The following is a 21,246-nucleotide window of genomic DNA, read 5'->3' on the forward strand; positions in this document are numbered from 1 at the left end:
CTTTTTAGGTGGAACAAATTTGTGCTACTGCTACCTTTTGTGGCAATGGTGTTACGGCATGTTTTGCAAATTACCGCATTTTGTTTGACATCCTTCTTGTGAAATCCAAACCACTGCCTGAAACGCTGTCGCCATGGTTCTCGCCGTCTCGTCAACGTAAGTAATCGCACGGGTACGTTGTTGTGTGTGCGTTCACAGAATGTGGGAAAAACTAAACTCACAGTGAATTAAATACAGCTGCTCAATCTTGCCGTGAAAATTTGCATGCGATGGTCGCGATAAAGCCGTTTTCAATATCGCGCTGAGGAAAACTCGAGATACATTGAGTATATTCGATATATCGCCCACCCCTAGTTTCAAGTATGATTACCATTTAGATTACCATCGAAATTCAGGTTAGAAAACTCCTTTTTTATTTTGACTTAACTTTGCAAGACCAGGTGGAGGGCACAATCAAGGTGGCTGTCCATCTTCCTGTTCCATCTACTTTGAACGCCAAGAAAAAAAGTCTTTGGTGGACCATGACAAAAGAAATTAGGGTTTAGCTTCAACATTGATGCAAAGTTGAAGTAGTTTAAGAACTTAATCTCATAATTTAGGACTTTCTGTTAATTGTTTAAATATTAACAGGCTGACTTTAAAAGATGACCAGAGCACAGCACACAGCAGTATAGGGCTGCACAATATATGGCAAATTTATCAACATCGCATTGTCACCAATCGCAATACGCATTATCGCAAAGAGCTGCCTGAATTTTACATTTATAGAACTACACTCACCACCAGGGCTCCTAAACATTTTCAAATTGGCTTCCAGTTTTGCCGTTTAGTAAAGGGCTATTGCAGCTTTTCTCTTTATCTGCCATCTGGATTAACTCAAATCAACTCCCTTTCAAAGTCTATAACACTGATTGATTAAATTAGGAAAGCATTAACATACGGTAAACAGAGATAAGTTAAAGCATGTCTTGCGATCTTTCATATCTTCATTTTGTTTGTAGAAGTTAACTCAATCTGGATGTTTCAATGCCATTTGGAGTCTAAACCAGACCTAGTCTTAGGAACCATGTGTCCAGTTGAAAACCCTGATCTATGAAGGGCTGCAGGTCTCAAAAGCAGTAAAAAGGGCCTTTTTTTGAAAGACGTTCATGCACCTGTGGGTTCTACGTCACTGACTGTGGGGCCACAGTTTCTTCCCAATACTCGCATGCCGAAAGTTGTCCAACTTTCCGCCTCATCTCCAGCTGAGATGAAAGACAAATAGACACAAATAATGAGGAAAGCTGCACAATCCCAGTCCAATTAGGAAGATTCACAAGGCAGCGATTCACTCTGAAAAAAATAAATAATAGAAATAAGAAAAGGCTGCAATTATAGAGCACCGGTGTTGTTGACTCAGCAAAAGAAAACTGAGGTACTGTGGTAATTCACCGAGATGGTCTGAATGTGCAAACCTAGCTAAAATACATTTTATATATATTCTAAATGGAGAAACACCCTCATAGAAAGCATTGCATCCCAGACCTAGTTCAGGCACTGGGATGGCATCCATGCAGGGATTGTGTTTTTAGTTTTTGAGTACTTGCTGTTTAAGTCCACAGTCCTCACTCTTTTAGTCATTTATCACATTTTGAGATTGCTTAGTGTTGATCTGATATCAATACGCCCGTGAACACATAGCTGGGATATTTCTCAGTCTACAAAAGACAGAAATAATCTGAAAAATCCAATTTTTGAGACACCTAATTCTGAACAATAGCAAGTCCAAATCAGCATCAAAATCATCACCAGAACACTAAGCTTCACACCTACTACATATTTTTACCATATAAAATACAAATGGGGAACAAATGCTCAGTTCTTCCCCCCCAACTTGGAACCGTGCTACAAACCATTCAAACATCAGCCTCAGTGAACTTTTATGAGCCATATGGGACCGAAAGCAACATGTGAAACAACAGGCCACAAAGGCATTCGGGGGGTGGGGGGGCAGAAACAGAATAATAAACAGACCAGAGTTTATTGTGCATGGCTGAGCACCCCTCAGACAGAGACAAAGAAAGCAACTACAAAGAAAGACATCAAATGCCTTCATCCTTAAAATTTCCTTCTGCAGAATGTGATCCACTGATGGAAAACATTATTCAAAAAGGAGATTTCACTGCTAAGTGAGCGAGGAGCTGCAACGCACTGTGCTGACAACTAGCGAATGAGCTCGGGATAACTCAACTAATCGAAACACATTACAGTTAATGACAACATAAGCCAATGTGCAGGTTTGCTGACCGTCATCCTGTCTGATGAATGTCTCCTTTCCGCTGATGGGAGAGGGATGGGAAAGTCAAGCGGACCCAGCCGGCCTTGGGGGCATGGCCGACTGTACGGGTCGGACAACGCTTAGCTGAGACGTGGTTTTGTGGCGCTCCTGTAAAAACGTCCCTGCGTGGTACCGACTGCTCAGACTGTAGGAAACGGAGCCGTCGGCGGAGCAGGAGAGGTATCATCAGGAAGCATCTGGCATCCTACATGTGGATGCAGTGACATTCCGGTTCAAATGGATGCTGGAGAGAGAGAGAGAGTCCGTCTCCCGTTTCATTATACAAGTGATTCATGTTGAAGGGAGTTCAGTCTCAGACTCTGCAGTGTTATGGCTGCTGCCCTTTGGTCATGTGTTATGTCCTCATCTATGCTGGAGTGGTCCAGAGGTCGCTGCTGATAGATGTTCAGCAATGAGGTTGGGACGCTTTAAGCACAGGGCATACATAAAGAGCAGCAATTAATTTCAAAGGGCAAACATATAGAGAGAGGTCCACACCCGCCCTACAGCACCATAGTAAGCATTTTATCTATTACCTGAACGCTAGACAGCAGAGATTTACACGAGGAGAGCGTAATTGAAGTTCTATAGCCGCAGATTACATCGAGGATATCAATTATCACTAACCCGCATTCTCCTGACTAATTTCTCACTCGTCCTTGATCTTATATTTAACGTCTTAGCCAATTGAAAAATAAAATAAATAAATAAAAACAACTTACATTTGGTGAAGATATCAAAGGCAGTTTGAGTCCTTCCAACTGGACAAATATTTTGTTCCCATTCTGAGTTTGAATGCATCGTATATGTATTAAAAGTTTAATCCAAGCAATCACCTGCAGTTGTAAGATTACAAACAATGTTGCGATGTCGATTACAAATCAGCGTATACTGCAGCTCTACTAGAAACCAACACTCTGGCTGCAAGATAGCGTTTTATATACGGGATTATAATGGCGCACTTAAAATCCTTAAATTTTCTCACAAATTAATGGTGCGCCTTTAATCCGGTTGCCCTTATATATGATTACAGCTGTGCTTACTGACCGATTTTATGTGGCACATTATGCTAAAAAATCTGTTAAAATGTGTAAGTACGACTTTGGTAATCAACAAAGCTGTTCCGCTCAATGGATATTCAGAGCATTATGGTACACTGTGTCAATACCTGATCAAGTAAGGTAATTCAATATAAAAGTTATGTTTATTTTGGTTTTATGTTAGAAACAGGGCAGTGTAGTCCAGCTACTCCGGGTAAATACCTCTTGTTGCGCTAAACTTTTTTTTTTTTACACCATCATGATACACTGAAATCAGGGACATTTCTGGGGACAGGTCATCCAAAACAGCGACTGCCCCTGGAAAACGGGGGCAACTGATATTACACAATTGGGAAGAATATATAATGCGCCTTATAAACCGCTGCGCCATTTGGTCCGAAAAATACAGAAGATTAATGTTTTTGGTACAGGAAGCATCTTATTTAACATAAGCCAAAATAAATGAAGAAAATATAAATACCTCACAATTTATCAATCTCCACGTGAAAACTTCTGCTTTGTTCTTTTAACTTATTTACTTTATTCTGGATAAACCTCATTTTTTGCACGCTTGTCTGATCAACACTGCAAACCGCTACACTTTACAAGTCACTGATGAGATTATTTCATGTAGCTCTTTCTTATTACAACAAAATATGAACGGCAAACTTCTGATCAGATTCAATGTTCAGATCGTAGCTTTAGCCAGCCTGCCGTACCCCAGTGTTTTGTCAACAGTTAACAAAAATCTAATTTATTTTGCTTTGCACGGCAACACTGGACAGTAAATCCACTGTATAGTTGTATCAGTCACCTCCTCCCGCTCGACATGGACCCAACACAAAGTTAACATTTAATCAGATGTAAGTGGTCATAACAACAATGTGGTTTGTCTGTTTAGCTTGTTACCTACTTGTACTCCTCAGCTTCCTCAAACACAGCAGATAAACTGAGACACAATGTCTTAATCTTTCACAATGAGTTTCAAATGTTCTGAATTTAAGAAGCACAAAGTAATATCATCGGTTCCACTTTCAGTACGACAACCCCTTATAAAAAAAAACGTTTTGTATTTTCTAATACATTTCTAACTAAATACTTTTGATATTGACGATAATAATGATAAGTCTGTCAACAATAACTATGAGAAGAAATATAGCTAGACTTATGTAGAAAAAGCAAAACTAAGAAAGGCAGTTGAGTTTTAAGTTCCCGTTTGGAAAGCTTTTATTTAAAGGGTTATTTGACATTTTTCAAATTTATGCCAGTAACTGACTCTGGTTGCATACAAATGTTTTGTGAAAGATTATCACGTCCTGCTGGCGTATGAGTTTTTTCATGTTTATTTATAATAAAAATGAAAGTACGACACTGGGCATGTGCAGCAGTGGATAAACCAGGAAGCAGCTAACGGCTATTAGCATCTCCCAGCGAACTGTGGAAACCTTGAAGAAAGGTCCAAGATCCAGTAGAAAAGAAGAAAAAAATAAAATAAAAATATGATTACAAGAATTAATACTGGAATAGCGCTGGAAATACAGTATGAACGCTGGTATTCAATGAGACAGAAGATAAAGCTAAGCTGCTGGGATGTGACTGAAGTTGATTGAAGTGAGTAAATGTCCTTAATCCTTTGATAATAGTAATAGGAATGCTCTTCTTAGCTACTACAGTCTTAAGTACAAACATTATAAATAGATTGAGTATTGATTGATTGGGTAGCTATTCACAAGGACTGCAGCAAAATCCAACAAATACATCTGAATACATCAGAGATCATAAGAAATACAGCCCCCACTCCGGAGGTACTATTAACCAGGGCCCAACGTTAATTCAATAACAATATATATCAATCGATAGACATGTAGTGCGATAGGACAAAGGAGCCAGTAAAAAGTTTAGAGGTATTCTTTTGTTTTACATTCTAGGCTAGTGTGTAGGTTAAAACTACAGTAATTATATCCTCCCAACCAATCACAAACACAGACTCAGGAAGTTTCCGCCCCTCCGCCTTTAAAGATGTCAGAGAGCACGCTTTATTTTTTAAAAACTTGCAGTTTTGGCCAAAAGATGAATGAATAAAAATGTTAAGTTTGAATTCACTGTTCATGTTCTTTATCTAAAAATAGGTCATAAAGCAACACCATAAAATGGCCGGGGCTGCACTTAAAATATATGTATTTAATTTTTGATAATTATCGATATTGATCAATATGATTTTCATTTTATTGATATGCTTCTTTTCCCCCTATAGCGTCCAGCCCTAGTATGAACCGTCTTCACTGTGCAGATAAAACTGTTGGAGGCATCAACCACAGCACATTTTTGCCCATAAAGCATTATCTGGCTGTGAGGCACATTACCGTGATAAACACTGACCAATTGTGCAACAATTCTCATGACAAAGCAGGCCTCGTGTCTACCGTAGATGGGGGGGTGGGGGGGGGGGTGCTGAGATGATAGATGGCAAACTGATGGGCTAACGACCGGGCAAAGAATGCACAGTATCTTGTCGATGACAGCACATAGGCCGTTATCCACATACTGCTTTAAGCAGTCCACTCACAGTGGGGAGATGAGGACATCTGGGGAGGAGTAGCATATAGAACGCACCGTATGATTATTACCAGTTGTTTTAGCAGAAGGAGAAGAACACTGCTCTTTTAATGTTACTGGGAATGTTATTAACGGAGCGCGAGCAGCGCTAACAGAGTAGAGTCAGCTGCCTGAGCACTTGTTATAAAAAATAAAATCTAAATAAGAGATTCAAGTCATCCGACTGACTGGAATCGGACGACTTTACATTTACCCGGCCCTGATTTTTATTTTTTTTATGTTCCGCAAAATTCGAGACAGCTGCGGAGCAAAGCTATAACTGCTGCTGAACACCAACGGCTCTCTCTCAGGGTTTTGTGGCTCAATGCAAACATTAAAAGGTCAATCACAGCGAAAGGCATTCTAAGGCTGAACAATCAAGTAACAATGCATAAATGATGGGTTTATCAATTGAACACAAAAGTAAATCAGAGCCAATTACTCTCAAATCTTAACTTTGATATAGCCATCATTTATCTTGAATATTTTAGACAAAAACACATTTTACAAAACACACTAACCTATAGTCTGTCTTTGGACTTCTATTTAAACAGATATGTACCTTTGTGCAATAATCTCTGCATTAGTAACCATTTCATCACTTAGGGTGTAATTTCTTGCTCAGGGAGATTTTTTAAAACATTTGAACAATTATATTTTGCCTGGCCAGCATTTGTAAGCTAGCACTAGTAAAGCTGACATGACCTGCCTTGATGTTTGAGCATCATATCGGGGTTTCCTCTAGGATTTTTCTAAACCGTGGCGTCATCTCATTTGCAACTTTGTTCATTTGTGACCCAGGCTTTAGGAGAGCTTTTGCCAAGTCAAACAAGTAATTAAAATTAGTGATTAAATGTGTTTCGAACTAAAAATGACCTTCTATAAAAAGGATTTATGAATTTTAACACATTGCCTTGAATCCACAACATAAAACAAACTGTACCAAGGAGACAGCTATCAGAGGCACACAAAGTGAACGAGTGAAGAAGTGATGAAAGCTATGTGTGAATCAAATTCAGGGAATGATTTTAGTGCACCAGTTTCAGAAACAAAAAAAAGACTATGAAAACGATATTTACGTGACGAGGCAGCAGCAGCAGTGGTGTGCCTGTGAGACAGCGCTGAGGGAAGTAAGAACCCTCATAGCAGCTCACTGCTGCCTCAATACAGTGACTCCAGAACGACTGACGCTTTCAGTAAAGTCGCCATTAAAACAAAACAAGTCACTAAAAGTTGCTTGTTGCTAGTCGCTTTATGAAAGAAATTGTTTGAGGTGTCTGAAAAGTCGCTATCAATACTAGGCGTTTGAGAGCTGCAATCCAACAAAACCCGCCCTGAGTTCTTACCTTTATTGCAAAATCCACTGTTGACTGAAAGGCTGAACAATGAACTTACTCCTCTGAATTATTATACAATCCAGTGATCGGTACATGGTTGAGTCAAATTTTCCCAATAACTGCTATGAACCAATGACTAATGAGGAAATGATGATGTTAATAGGGTTAACTGAAAAAACGCCAAACTGACTCCAAACCCGCCCAAAGCAAATTTACACCCACAAAATAAAAATGAAAACCACCCAATTGGGCAGAAAACCGCCTAATCTGGCAACACTGGTATCCACTAGCAGCTTCGCAGACAGGAAAAAGCAGGCGGTGTTGGTTTTTCAAAATAAAGTACATTTTAGTACACTACTCCAGACATTTTAAATTGAGAAAGCTTTCTGGATGGGAAGCGAAACGTCTTCAAACTTCGGAAAAAAGTCCAGTTGTTTTGTTTAACTTTTTGGGAAAGTACATTTTAGCATTTTGTAATATTTAAATTGATTTCAAACATTGATTACGGTTAGCATAATAGGACAAATATAGGCTACACATAACATATGTATCTTATGTACTTTACAATGTTTTGACATATTTTAAAAAAAGCTTCATTCTGAAGGTGCGGCGGCTTTTATTTTGCTGTGGAGGTGTGCCCCGATCGATGACATGTAGCGGAAACCTTGTGTATACTGTATATTTTTTATTGTTTTTTTTTTTTTTTTTTTATGTACTTCACTGAAATGTTTGAACAAATGCCACTTTCCATATCTGCAGGACAAGTCTACCTAAGGTATAAATTCAAGTCACCTTGAACTGACCACTCTTATGTTCCTTCAAAATATTGTGCTACGTGTAGGCAGTAAAGTCAGGACAAGAAGTCCGCCGCCTTCTGATACATCCACAGAATCGTTTCTACCTAAAGGTGGGCGACATGGTCAAAAAACTACATCACCTATTTTTAAAGTAAAATCACACACATCATTTTTGCTGCATTTTCCCTATATAAAAACATCACCCTTAAAGAAAAATGTAACAGAGCAACAGATTTTCAGTCGTGCAGCTTTGTTAAATTGTTTCACAGACAAGTAGGGAGTGAAATACGTTTGGCGCCAGCTTGTTTAGCCGAACTCGATAACTGCTTAATTTAAAAGGGAAAGAACATGAAATAAAATAAATCTGTCTCTACAAGAACACTGAGCGGCAATGGACAGTAGGTCTGGGCGATAGGGACCAAAAATAATATCTTGATATTGTTAGGCTGAGCACATCAATAACATAGAAATCATATTGATCGATATCGATAACAATCAACAAAGTCAAAACATATTTTAAGTGCAGCTCTTAAGTGTCTTAGAGACCTATTTTTAGATGCAGAACACACAAACACTGGTTCAAACTCAACCCTTTACTGAACAAAGTATTTAAAAAATGAAAGAACACGTGCTCTATGAACTCTTTCAAGGGGGTGGAGCTTGGGGGCGGAGCGTTTCTGGCTCTGCGTTTGTGATTGGTTGAGAGGATGTAATGACTAATATTAACTTAAATGATAGGCTAGAATGCAAAAGGAAGGAAAACTGTTCTATTGAACTTTTTATTAACCCTTTTTCCCCCTATCATCCATATATGTCCATCGATATCGATATATAGTTATTGAATTATCGTCCAGCCCTAGGCTGAACGCTGATATATGACTTTCATGAAGTCATTATTTTAAAAAAAAGGCATTTCTGAATCAAAGCTTTATCCCCAATGTCTTACAGGCACACTTTTTAACAAACAGCTGTAGATAAACGTGAGAGACAGCTGATTACAACTTTACTGCAATAAATAAAAAGTATAACCCTAACTCCAACTAGTTCCTTTGGACATTTCCCTGAACCAGATCAGACAGGGGGAGATGCACCCACTACTTCAGACCCATGCAAGTGACACAAGTGATTTGTGTCCAACGTCCTCGTCTGGCATCTGATGAGATGAAATCCCTAATCCACACTGACATCTTGTAAAAGTGAAACGCACATGTGAGCGCCGGATAGTACTTACTCAAAGGTGAAAAACAGTCCACAGGTTACAAGGATGAGGACCAGGGTGAGGTAGAAAACCCCAGTCTGTTTGGCCATCATAATCCTCCCATCACAGTAAAATTTATTCCGACCTGGGAAGGCCTCCCATTTCTTCCTCTTCGGGGTCCTGCTCTTGTAAGGGGTCTCCATTGGCGTAGAGCTGCGAGTGCTGATTTGGCTGTACTCGCACTCTCTCATGGACTCCCCAAGATGCATTAATTGCAGTAGATTAAAATGAATAAATCCAGAGCCAGGGCAGCCTCTGCGGAGGAGAAGAAGGAGAAAGAGGAGGAGGATGAGAGGTTAAGTTTAGCTCAAACTTGCAAACGGGCATTCGAGTAAAGTTTGAGAGTAGTAGTCCACTTCCTGTTATTAAAAAAAAGAAATACCTCTGCTAACTGTAACGTTTCGGTTAGCTTTCAATTAATTTCCGTTTGTGCCACATAGCAAATAAAGTTGTTTTTTTTTTTAAAGTTAATTCAACAAAAGCAAACCTAACAAACAAGTCGTATATTTAAAGTTTGCCGTGCCGTCGCTAGCAAGAAGGAGCCTTTGCTAGTTCCACCTAAATAAATAAAGTGTCGCTAACAAGCTAACGTGGCTAACAAGTTCAGGATATACATTTAAGTTGATATAAGCTAGCGCGTTTAAACGTTAGCACTGCGTCCGTGCGAACATGGCAAAAAAATAAAATAAAATTTGGTTTTATTAATCTTTGACGTTAGTGTTTCCCGCTGAAAGGGAGCAAATAAGGAGGTTTTAAGTGTAGTTTTCAGCGGCGCTGTCAACCACGTATCACTAACGGGCAGCGAGGCGTCGCATCCCGGCTGCGTTCGCCAGGTCTGCCCGCTTGAATCGCTGCCTTACCGGGGGGGGAAGTAACAGTGGCCGTCGTTGGTAATGGGGTGTTGTCGCGTACGCGTCTCCCGTCGTTATCCCGGTTTGTTTCGAGCCAAAGCGAAGAAGACCATTTTTGGAAGTTTAGGGGTGAACAAATGAGTTAGAAAAGGGTCTCGTCACACCGAGGGAAACAACTTCGTCGTTCGTCTACGTTGTCGGGAAGGAGAAATCCAGGGAAAGCGCCCTCAGACGAGCTCCAGCATCCCGGACTGGCAGTCAGTCAGGAAAGACGAGTCCAACGTGAGGCTCACAGGCATACGGCAAAGCGGTTCACGGCGAATAATCGAAGAGACATCAGCCTAAAAATTTCGACATTCAGCTTCGTATTCGGAGGGGAGGAACAAAAGTTGCAGCTTTCCCACAATAACGCGTCTTGGGCTGGCCACTCGACGACCCTCCGTCAATCCGCCGTCCACACGCAGCAATGCCACCCTCGCAAACGTCAACATGGGAGCGGAGAAGAGCCTCCGCCGCCGCCTGCTCCTCCCCCTTCAGCCGTGGCTGAGAGACTGGAGGCTGGCTGCTGAAGTGGTGAAGGTGCGGAGACAGGAAGCGCCGTTCAGGGGTTTCCCAAAACGCGGTGCGGGGACCAGTGAAGGGTCCGCTGAGGGAAGAAGAAGAAGACAAATCTTCTTCTTCTTGTTTTTTTTTTTATGGCCGTTGGCAAGAAGACAAATCCTCAAGTTCAGACATGTATCAAGGGAGGGGCATGGGGTGCCCAATTTCAGTTTTTCTTTTTAAACCAAACTGTGTGCTCCGTTAAATTACAGCACAAATGATGTCTGATTTTTTTTTATACCGTTAATTTGCTGAAACAAGCCTGTTTTCTACAGTGACATTCATTTTATTTTTTCTGCTATGACAGAACTGTATTGACTACAAGCTTTTTTTAAACATAGTCATGTGAAAAAAATGTGGATACACTAGTGTTGCAGGCAGGGGCGGTTCTAGAGAGGGGCCAACAGGGGCCCATGCCCCTGTAGAAATGCCCCTGTTATGGCCCCTGTACTAAAAGCATGATGTTAAATAAACTTCTCATAATTATTTGCAATGGCAAAGAAACCATAACTGATTGGTCACTTTGACCAATATTATTTTTTACCTATACAGCTTTACTCTAAAAAGAATTTAAAACTTAAGATGTTTCCCGTTTAGCTTTAGCCGTATTGAGCAGGGGGCAAAGTTTTCGACTGCTAGATCAGGGGTCTGAAACCTGCAGTTCCAGAGCCACAAGTGGCTCACTTAATATTATTACACAGTTAAGTATTGCCATTTTATTGTTTTAAATTTTTTTTTGTTCTGTGCCCATGTAAAAAAAACACTGGCCCCCACTTTGGCCCCCCTGGTAAATTTGGTCTAGAACCGCCACTGGTTGCAGGAGCTGGGAATGATGTCAACCCGAGTAAAAAGCGTTCCAGTTAATACAGTCTGAGAAGTCGGGACTCCAGAGCAAAAACAAAAGATTAGGATTCCAATATATAGCGACGGATAGTAAAGTGGATGTTTTGTTCGTAGTACCTCTTATGAATGTCCTTTAAAGCTGTACTTTCCACATTCAAACACCACCTTTAATTTGTTCGGTCCAGAGTTGCAGCCGCTACATGTAACACTGATTTTAGACGCGCTCTTACAACTAACCACGGGCTGGCATTGAATGCGTTGCAGACACGGTTGCGGCCCCGCAAGGAACCCAAATAATTAAAAATCAATGTGTCAGCTCACATCAGTTGCATGCGGTTGCGGGTCCGGTTACTGAGGCCGTGCGGCGCTGCAAAAAAATGTGCAAGAAGGAAGTTTGACCGGACGCCGCAGCGGTTATAGGATCAAGCTCCTGAATTTCACAAGCTAAACAGGAAACATTGGGCACTATACGGGATAAAGCTCCGGTGAATTTCAGACTAAATAAAATCACTGCACCAACTTGACTAGCTTGACTACTAGTGTAAACAAAATGGCGACACAGAAACACCAGGAGTCAGAGGGGCTTTTGGAGGATGATGTAGGATATTTAAGCGCACAGATAACAAGTCTTGCCGTAAAAAATTAAAACCATGCCTGTTCTTTAATCATTTATGAGGGATAGCATCAGAAAGGACCTCATGAACCTCTGTTCTTGCCAGTGCAGTTTCCCCAAACGTAGCCGCAGCTGGCCTAGGAGCAGGGTGAGTCAGGGTTTGTGGAAAACCGGAACTGAATCAGCACCGCAACCCACACCGCATTCAACGTGAGCCCGGCTAAGTCTTAAAATAAACATGTTTTATCACAGCTTACTGTTGTTTATCAGACAATCAGCCTTAAAAAAAATTATCAGATTTTCCATGGGGAAAATCCGACTATAGCGGTCGTTACAGTTGATTCTTCCGATCAGAAGCCAGGATTTCTGAGTTCCGACTGTAAATAAAATGCAACATGTAATGGCTGCCATGTTGCTAACATGTTTGGACATATTGTTATGTGAAATCTATTTTAACAATGTCAACTACTACAAGTCTTGTAAAAATACAGAATAAACAACAGAAGTAAATACATTTGAAAAAAATTTTTTAAAATGTAAAACAAAAATGCAACCACAGCCACAGGTGCACATGATGAAAACATTGTTACTCAGAAGGTTTGTTCAACGGTCGATCCGAATACCTTTATTTAGTACGGATTTTTTAGCCAAAGCGGAAATGTTTCAGCGGTCGCCATGATAACTGCTGTCCCAATAGTGCAGTCAGTAAGGAAAAGGAGCCTGTATGCTCCCTCCCACGGCTAGTTTAGCTTAGGAACCTAGCAACGTCCCTTACTGGCGCTAAGTAGCCTTAAGGTATCCCACAATCCTTTGTGTGACATGACGTATAAGCACAGCCCACCTCATGGAAATTAACGAAAATGTATGGAGGGAAGAAAACGTGCTTTTTGTAGTTCATTTTCGGAAAGCTGTAGGCCCGTATTTGAATCACATCAGCCATGTGCGTTTCTGTCATGTAATGACATCGGAGTTAAAGGCAGTCCAAAAACTGGCACAGCAGTCCGATCCTGCTTTCCTCTCCACGATAGAGTTCTGACTACTGGCCCTGTGAAATGTTACAGAACAGGAGCAGGAGCTATTATTAAGGGTATTCAGATGGAGCCCAGGTCTGCCTTTACCAAGCAAGTTTACCCTGACAGCAGACCACAAGATGCTAAAAGAAGTCTCCCCCAAAAAAACCTAAAATAGCCTCACAGGAGCTACAGAGCAGGTCCGTAGAAAAAAAAGGAACTGCACAAGTTTACGATTTATGGCAGGTGAAGAAGTAGCCTTTGCTGTCTGACATAATCATACGGGTCAGACTAAAGTTCGCCAGACAAAATGTATGCAAAGTCCAAGACATTTGGAATAAACAGCTACAAGTATCTCACTGAAGCTTTCTGAAGGGTCTAAGAACAGCTAGGCTAATAGAGGGTAGGGTATCCAAACATTTTCCTTAATTAAAATTTTCATCTGAGGTGATAGCTTTTGTTTTATAATATAAGTAAAACAAGGCTACATATTGGTGCTTGGCTTTAATTAAATCCATTTCATTCCCAGAGATGAATCAGGAGAAACTATCAGACATCCACATGGAAACAGGAACTGAATATTTAATCGAGTGTCTGTTCTCTTATTTTTCACATGACTGTATATGATAAGACATAAAAACAGCATTAAGAATATTCCTTTCAAGCCTTTCCGCTGTGAGCAGTCATTAATTATTTGTAGTAGGAGCAGAGGTGATGGTACACCGTTGTACGAGACATCAGCCTTGCTAAAATAGTCTATATCATACATTATAAGCCACAACATTTGAATATTAGTATCACCTCAGTCATGGGTAGGATTGTTTTTTAAAGAAAAGAAGTGATCCACATGTGCGTGATTTTAAAAAACCAAGAAAGGTTTAGCCAAATTATATTTATTTTTGGCAAAGTAGTCTGAAATGTTTACAACAAATCCAAGAAACTTGTTAAACACCGCTGTGAAACAAACTAGGTATATTACACTTTCACTGCTCATAACGTCCCTTTTTCATTTCTCTACATGAAAAAAATACCCTTTATGTATGTTAACCAAGTGTTTGTACGTTGTGTGCTGTAACCAACGCCAACTTCCTCGATTTTGCAAAATCATGCTGAAATAAAGATTTGCCTGATTCTGAAATATTGTCAGATGATGCTCCATCGAGTGCCTAAAATATGAGAGAGCTAGTTCTTGTCCTATCCTGCCTCTTCAGCAGTGTCTTTTGAAACAGTCAACAGGAAGAAAGATTATTGAATATACTAAAAACCAACACAGAAAAAACATTTACTGAAAGAAAACTCAATAAATGAAGTCTGTGTTTGTCACATTAGCAGGGTTTCTCTGAAAACAAGTGTGCAGTGATGCTGCCACACAACTCGTGCCCCGCTCGCCTGCCAGTTTCAGGTTACCAATGAATCAATTTCCTGTTCCGCTTCTGACTGCCTCCTCAGCCTCCATTTACTGAGCTTTCTGTCCTCTTCCTAACACCTACACGCAAATACACTTGCCCACCTCCTCCTTTTTCTCCGGAGTCACCCAGGCAGTCCGACTCATTCTCTCCCAGAGCTGCGCAATTATCCGCTGTCTTTGTGGAGAGGTCTGTTCGCTTTTTTATTTAATCTGAGATGGCTTTGTTGTTCAGAATCAAACAGCTTGCAACCACGGAAAAAACATTTTCATCTTTTGTTTTCTGCCGTCTGTCTGAGAGTGCGAATGTGTACAAAGGCATGCTAGAAATCAGACAAGCTCAGATGCTACTGGAGTTCAAGACCACGCTGTAATACACTGATTAATACCACATAACTGTTCAGCCGGAGTAAAATCATGCCTCTTTAAAAAAATATATATATATATATATATTTTGAAAATAAAAATCAGAAAAATGTGATATACATTTTTATCAAACCCTCTTTTAGGCATGTAGGTACCCAGCAACTATTTGGAACAAGATGATCTGGTCACAAGAGAACATCTTCAAGCTATATATTTTCCTATGATAGCACAATCATGCAATTGAGAGGTTATTCTCTTCAGCAAGGACATGGTAGAGGGGGAGGGATGAAGATAAATACAGATAAATCCTGAAAAAAAAACCTGTTGGAGGAAGCAAAAAAAAAAAAAAAAAAAAAAAAAAAAGTAGCCTTTAATGGGCAGAGATTTACCTTCCAACAAGAGAGCAAGCCCACATAAAAGAGCTACGATGAAATACTTTTATTTATATTTAGTGTTAGAATGGTAAGAATAAAAGTACAGATATTATTCCACTTGAGAGTCTGTGCCCACCTAATACTATCCATCACCTTGAATAAACATTTCGAACTTTTAAACATGGTGGTGACAGGAAAGTCAAAATGAATCCAATGAAGAATCTGTGGCAAGACTTGAGAACAAATGTTCATGGATAATTTCAGTCTAAATTACCGTTGTTTTTTTTGGCAAAAAAACAACAACAAATGGGTAAAAAGAGCAGCCACTAGCTGTGCAAACATGGTACAGATGTTCCTTAGAAGACCTACAACTGTAATAGTAGCGAAAGGTGGTTCTATAACATATATAAAGTCAAAGCTAACCTTTTAAAGTTTTAGTTTGTGAAAAATGGGAAAACTGTGGCATTTGGTTGGACTTGATTTCCTTTTTGGTCATCATATCTCAAAGGGTACTATATTTATATACACACCACGTCTATTCTCAGTTGTTTTTCCTTTTTTTGGAAGGATTTTTTATTTAAACCATGTATTTGTCTACTTCTGTTCATCACACTATGTGCTGTTTTGTGGTCATTCTGTTGCAAAAATAAATAATCACCGACAGAATTAATTAAAGTTTGTGGTCCAAGAAGTGTGAATATCTTTGGAAGTTAATATGAGATGATCTAATGTATAATAAATATCTTGCAGTGTAATGACCAGATATACAAATTTAAGAAAAATCTCTGACAGGAATTTAAAGTTCTAAATACTTTTTTTTTTTTTTTAACTAGTGTTCATCAGTTAATGGAAACAAATACTGCTATGCTTTGCAAGCCACATACAAAGATGCTTGTTGTGACCATGCGTCTGCAGGGTGAACCTGTCAAGCTTCCACTAGTGGGAACGTGAAGCAATAAATCACAAATGCAATACGTGGTCTGCTGGAAAGCTTTGGATGCTTTTAGTGCTTGCTAATGATCTGCCGGCCCTCTGGACTAATGCCTTTTTAGACTGGGCTTCCTTAAGCAGCGTGGGGATTTTAGCAGTAGCAATGTTTCTGCTAAAATCCCACGCTTTGAGCTCAGTGCAATAATTTTTTTTTTTTGAGGCCTCATCACTGTAAAACCCACATTATAAGTTATAAATCAGCATCTTTAAGTGAAACCCATGACTGAGACCACATACCGTGTTGAAAAGCGTCTTGTTTTCACCTAATACTCAGTTACCTAAATTTGCTTGTGGTGCCAGGCAACCCAGTAGGGTAGTCGGGGGGTGGGGGGGTGGAGGGACCCACCTGTCCTCCTTCCAGCCACTACATCCATCCTGTCAGTGTTCCATGACTCAGCTTTTCATAGCAAAGGCAGTGTGGGTTAGTTTTCGTCTTTGGTTAGCTACCTACACTATGCCACAAGCACAGGAACTCACTTTACACAACGTTTTTTTTTTTTGTTTTTTTTTTAAATGTGCACTTACACACAACTGACAACACTACAGCTCGTGCCAAGAGATGCCGAGAAGCACATCCGTCATTTCTTCCTCTCCACCAGTTAAGAATCGATCACGCTGTTAATCACTTCTTAGATGAGCTTTGATTTATTTTTTAGATGTCTGTAAAATGTGATTAAATGAAGATAAGTAATTGAAAACCCTTTTTCAGTAGAGCCACACAACTAAAACTCGAACTTCACGTTGCTTGCATTATCAACAGCTAGGATGTTGCAGAAATAATAAAGGCAGCTTAGAATTGAGCTGGACGTGATGTTTGTATGTACCCACGTGAAGAAGAGGAAAAAATGTAGATATCAGATTCCATTAAGAGCAAATTACTTTTCTGAGAAAAATTCAAACATATTGTCACAATAATAACAGCTGTTTTTCTAAGATATAATAGTTTGTTTGGAGTTAGGTCTTTCATTAATGTGTATTCTGTTAAAGTACTGGTTATCATTATAAAGTCAACTTAAAGTGACTATTGGATACAGTTGTGTGGAAAACACAACAAATACATCAACTGGCAAAAATATTCATATCCCTCGGAAACATCTTGTCACAGCAATGCCCACAAACTTCAATGTGTTTAATTTGGATCAGATGTAACCACCAAAACAAAGTACAGTGTGTAGTTGTGTGGAGGAAGGAAGATGATCTGGAAACTTGCATTTTTATTCTGTTGCACTCCGTTGTGTTTTCGGGTATGTTTCTACCAGCTTTAAACATGCAGAGAATGTCATTTTGCTCATCTTTCTTTGCAAACCACTTCAAACTGGACAGAGAATATCATGAAAAACTGATTTCCAATCTAAACTTTGAGTCATTTAAACACATACATACGCTTTGATCTAAACCACTCCTTTGTATCTCTGGCTGTACGGTTAGTGTTGCCCTGCTGGAAGGTGAACCCACAACCCAGGTTTTCTCCCGGGACGGTCGTCATCCAACCATCCATCAAACCTGACCAGTGTCCATGTCCCTGCTAGATAAAAGCATTCCCACAGCATGACGCAACTACCATTTTTCACAGTAGGCGTGATGTGTTAAGGTTTTTTTTTTGTTTTGCCACACTTACATCTTTGCATGTAGGTTAAAATAGTTACATTTTAGTCTCATTTGACAGGAGACTCTTCCTACACATTTGTTGTGTCCCTGATAGACTTGTGGCATTCTGCCAAAAGGTTATAATTTAGCCCTTTTTCTACAGATCAACAATCTCACCTCTCTTCCATAGAGGCCAGATTTTTGGAGTGCACGGCTGGTCAACAGATTCTCCCAGAGAAGATGTTGATCTCTGCAGCTCCTCCAGAGTAACCATGGGCTTCTTGAGTGCTTATCTGATTAATGATCTCTTAGCTCAGTCTTTCAGTTTAGGTGGCCATGTGTTTGTAAGCGTCCAGTTGTGCTATAGCCTAAACATACTTTTAAGTTCTTACAACTTCACCCCTGACCTTTCTCCTGTGGTCCTTGGTCTTCATGATGCCGTTTACTCACTAATTGTCTCTAACGAACCTCTGAGGCCTTCACAGAACAGCTGAGATTAAATTACACACAGGTGGACCCGATTACCAATTACATGTGTTCCTACGTTGATTTAGCTGGGATATGTACATATTTAGTGAAAAAAAATAGTAAAATGGGTTGGATAAATAGGCTTGCTACACTTATGGTATTTGTAAAAAAAAAAAAAAATTGAAAACCTTTGTGTCTCCTTTTGCTTCCACTTCTCAATTTTGTCACATAAATTTTATCACATAAAATCCCACCAAAAACACAAATAAGGTTTGCAAGGCACAGTATTTCTCATGACTGACTGTTTCATCCGTCATCTGGTTTAGTTAAGAGGAAATATTATGAGACTGCATAATATACAATACAAAAATAAATAAATACATGATGAACATCAGATTTGACTCTCAGCAGAGTTTCTAAATTTAAGCAGAACATTATCTTTGTTATTGTTATAGTTGTTGCCCAAGACTTTGCACAAAAATATGGTAGTTTGAATAAAACTTAATTAAAAGAAAATCATTTCTTTTTGTTCTGTGTGCCGCACGCGTCAATATCAGACAGAAGAGGCGGATTAATCATGACAACAGAACAAAGGAAAATGTCAAAAATATCACACTAGCTTGTCAATTGGATGTCGTAAGTTTTAAAAGCCTGAAAATAATTTCATTTTATGCCTATTTAGCACGAAGTACTATAATTAAAGTCAAAACAGCCCAATAACATAACGGGAAGAAAAACTATTTTGTTCAATCAAGACACTTGTTATTAAGCTTACATGAACAGCAGACATTGTGATTACTTTTTAAATTAACACTAGCAGTCCCATTAATGCAAAACGAACACTATAAAAACATTTAAACTTTTTTACATAAGCTTAAACTTAAATCACTGTTTAGTTTTTGGAAAATACAGATTTAAAAAGTAATGGTGATGTGTTTAATAGGAAGATGCATTAAGGCCAGGATTGTCGTGCCGCTTTCTCTGAGAAAAGTAATGAAAAAAAAATGCATAATTGAAATCTAGATTGTATCCTGAAAACTTAATACACAAGGCATTAATAAATTCTTAAAATCATTTTAGAAGGTACAAAACGTTGCTTTATTTTAATGTGCTGTAATTACAGTGATGTGCTATTCAGTTTTAAGATTATTATTTTTTTTACAGCTAATGAATTAAAAACGTTTGGCATTTGTATTCAGGCCCCCAAAGTTGGTCCTTGCAGAATCACGTTTTCCTGGTATTACAGCGGAAAATCTCCTAGGGACTATCTCTACCAACTTTAAACATCCAAAAACTAAATTTCTTGCCAAAACTTGGTCAGATTTGATGGAGAGTGCCAGTGAACAGCAATTTTCAAACATTTCCATAGATTCTTAATAGAATAAAGTTAAGGGCTTTGGTTGGACTATTCTAACACATTAACGTGTTTTGATCTAAACTGGTCATCTGTATCAGTGGTTGTATGTTTAGGGGTTTTCTCCTGCTGATCTCAAATCTTCTGCAGCTTGGATCAGGTTTTCTTCTGGGGTTACCCTATATTTCACTCCATCCATCTTCCCATTAACTCTCACTAGTTTTGTCATCCCCACTGAAGAAAATCTCCCCAAAAGCATCATGCTGCCTCCACCACACATCATCACCTTAGTGATGATGTAGTCATGGTGATGTGCAGCATCATGCTGCCACAAAAAGCATTTTGTACACGGTCCAATCAAGCTTGAACACAATTGTCTACGTATGTCGCGTTACCAATACTTTCTACTTAGGACTCTTCTTTGGATGCCAGATTAGTGGAGTACATGACTAATAACCGACCTATTGATGGATTCTCCCACCTGAGTTGTGGATCTCTCCAGCTCCTCCTGAATAAAAATTGGTTCTCCTGGCTGCTTCTCATTATTGTTTCCTTTGCCTGGCTTGTCAGTTTATGTCTCCGTAGATTTGCAGTTGTGCAATAACCTCTCCATTTTTAGATGATTGACTGAACATTTTTTCATGAATTGTTGAAAGGTTGGGATATTGTTTCACAATCTAACCGTTTAAAACATCTTGATCTTAATATCTATAGATGTATTATTTAAAAAAAAAACGAAAACATTATATTATTTTCTTTCTGCTTCCCAACTAGGAACAATGTTGTGTTTGTTTATAACATAAAAGCTCAATCAATTCTGAGATGTTTGAGATGTCCATACGTTTTCCGGACACACAGCATTGGAATCTTATACACTGCACTGAAAAATTAAAGGAGCACTTTGAAAACACATCAATTGGTTCCTCCCCAGACCTAACACAGACCCATAACAACCAAACCGATCATGCTGAACAAAGTTGCATAATGTTCACCACAGCTGCTCCTTACATGTCTGTCCCATGAGCTCATATTGAACCTGCGCTAATCTGTGAAAAGAACAGGGTGCTGGGTGACGCAGCAAACCTTCTGGCAAACGGCAAGCATTGACGGGCCATCCTGTTGGAGTTGGATTGCCTATGCAGTCTCAGGAGGGTCCAGGTATCCTCTCAGAATCAGAATCAACTTTATTAGCCAAGTTTGTGGGTACAAACAATGAATTTGACTCCCGCTTCCAGAAGTACCACTGACCTCGGTCAAATGCTGAACAGCTGAACAGCAGTCAGAAAGAATGAGGGAAAAATATCTGTCACCTTCTACTGATCTAACCAGATCAATATTGTGGACTTTGGTCTGTAAAAATTGCCTAGATCAGGTCCTCACATTGCTTCTTCTCATCATCCATTTAAAAAGCTTTCGTTTTGATAAAACTCTCTTGGAAAAA

At 39.4% G+C, this 21,246-nt stretch overlaps 1 protein-coding gene across 4 annotated transcripts in view; it reads right to left on the reverse strand.

The window, feature by feature from the left end:
* LOC105925989 (probable palmitoyltransferase ZDHHC14) overlaps nucleotides 1-10,805 on the reverse strand; it is a 66,376-nt gene extending 55,571 nt beyond the window's left edge. For 2 of the 4 annotated variants that reach the window (XM_036150445.1, XM_036150444.1), the window contains exons 1-2: nucleotides 10,205-10,803; nucleotides 9,318-9,599 (exon numbers count right to left, since the gene is read on the reverse strand). In XM_036150445.1, coding sequence (XP_036006338.1) covers nucleotides 9,318-9,553 — 236 coding nt within the window. In that variant the 5' untranslated portion in view covers nucleotides 9,554-9,599; nucleotides 10,205-10,803. Of the gene's footprint in view, nucleotides 1-9,317; nucleotides 9,600-10,204 lie in introns of all 4 variants that reach the window. The other 2 variants (XM_036150446.1, XM_036150447.1) reach the window with 2 other exon arrangements.
* Nucleotides 10,806-21,246: the final 10,441 nt, after the last annotated feature.

Source organism: Fundulus heteroclitus, chromosome 19 (genome assembly GCF_011125445.2).
Source record: "Fundulus heteroclitus isolate FHET01 chromosome 19, MU-UCD_Fhet_4.1, whole genome shotgun sequence".
Classification (NCBI taxonomy): Eukaryota; Metazoa; Chordata; class Actinopteri; order Cyprinodontiformes; family Fundulidae; genus Fundulus; species Fundulus heteroclitus.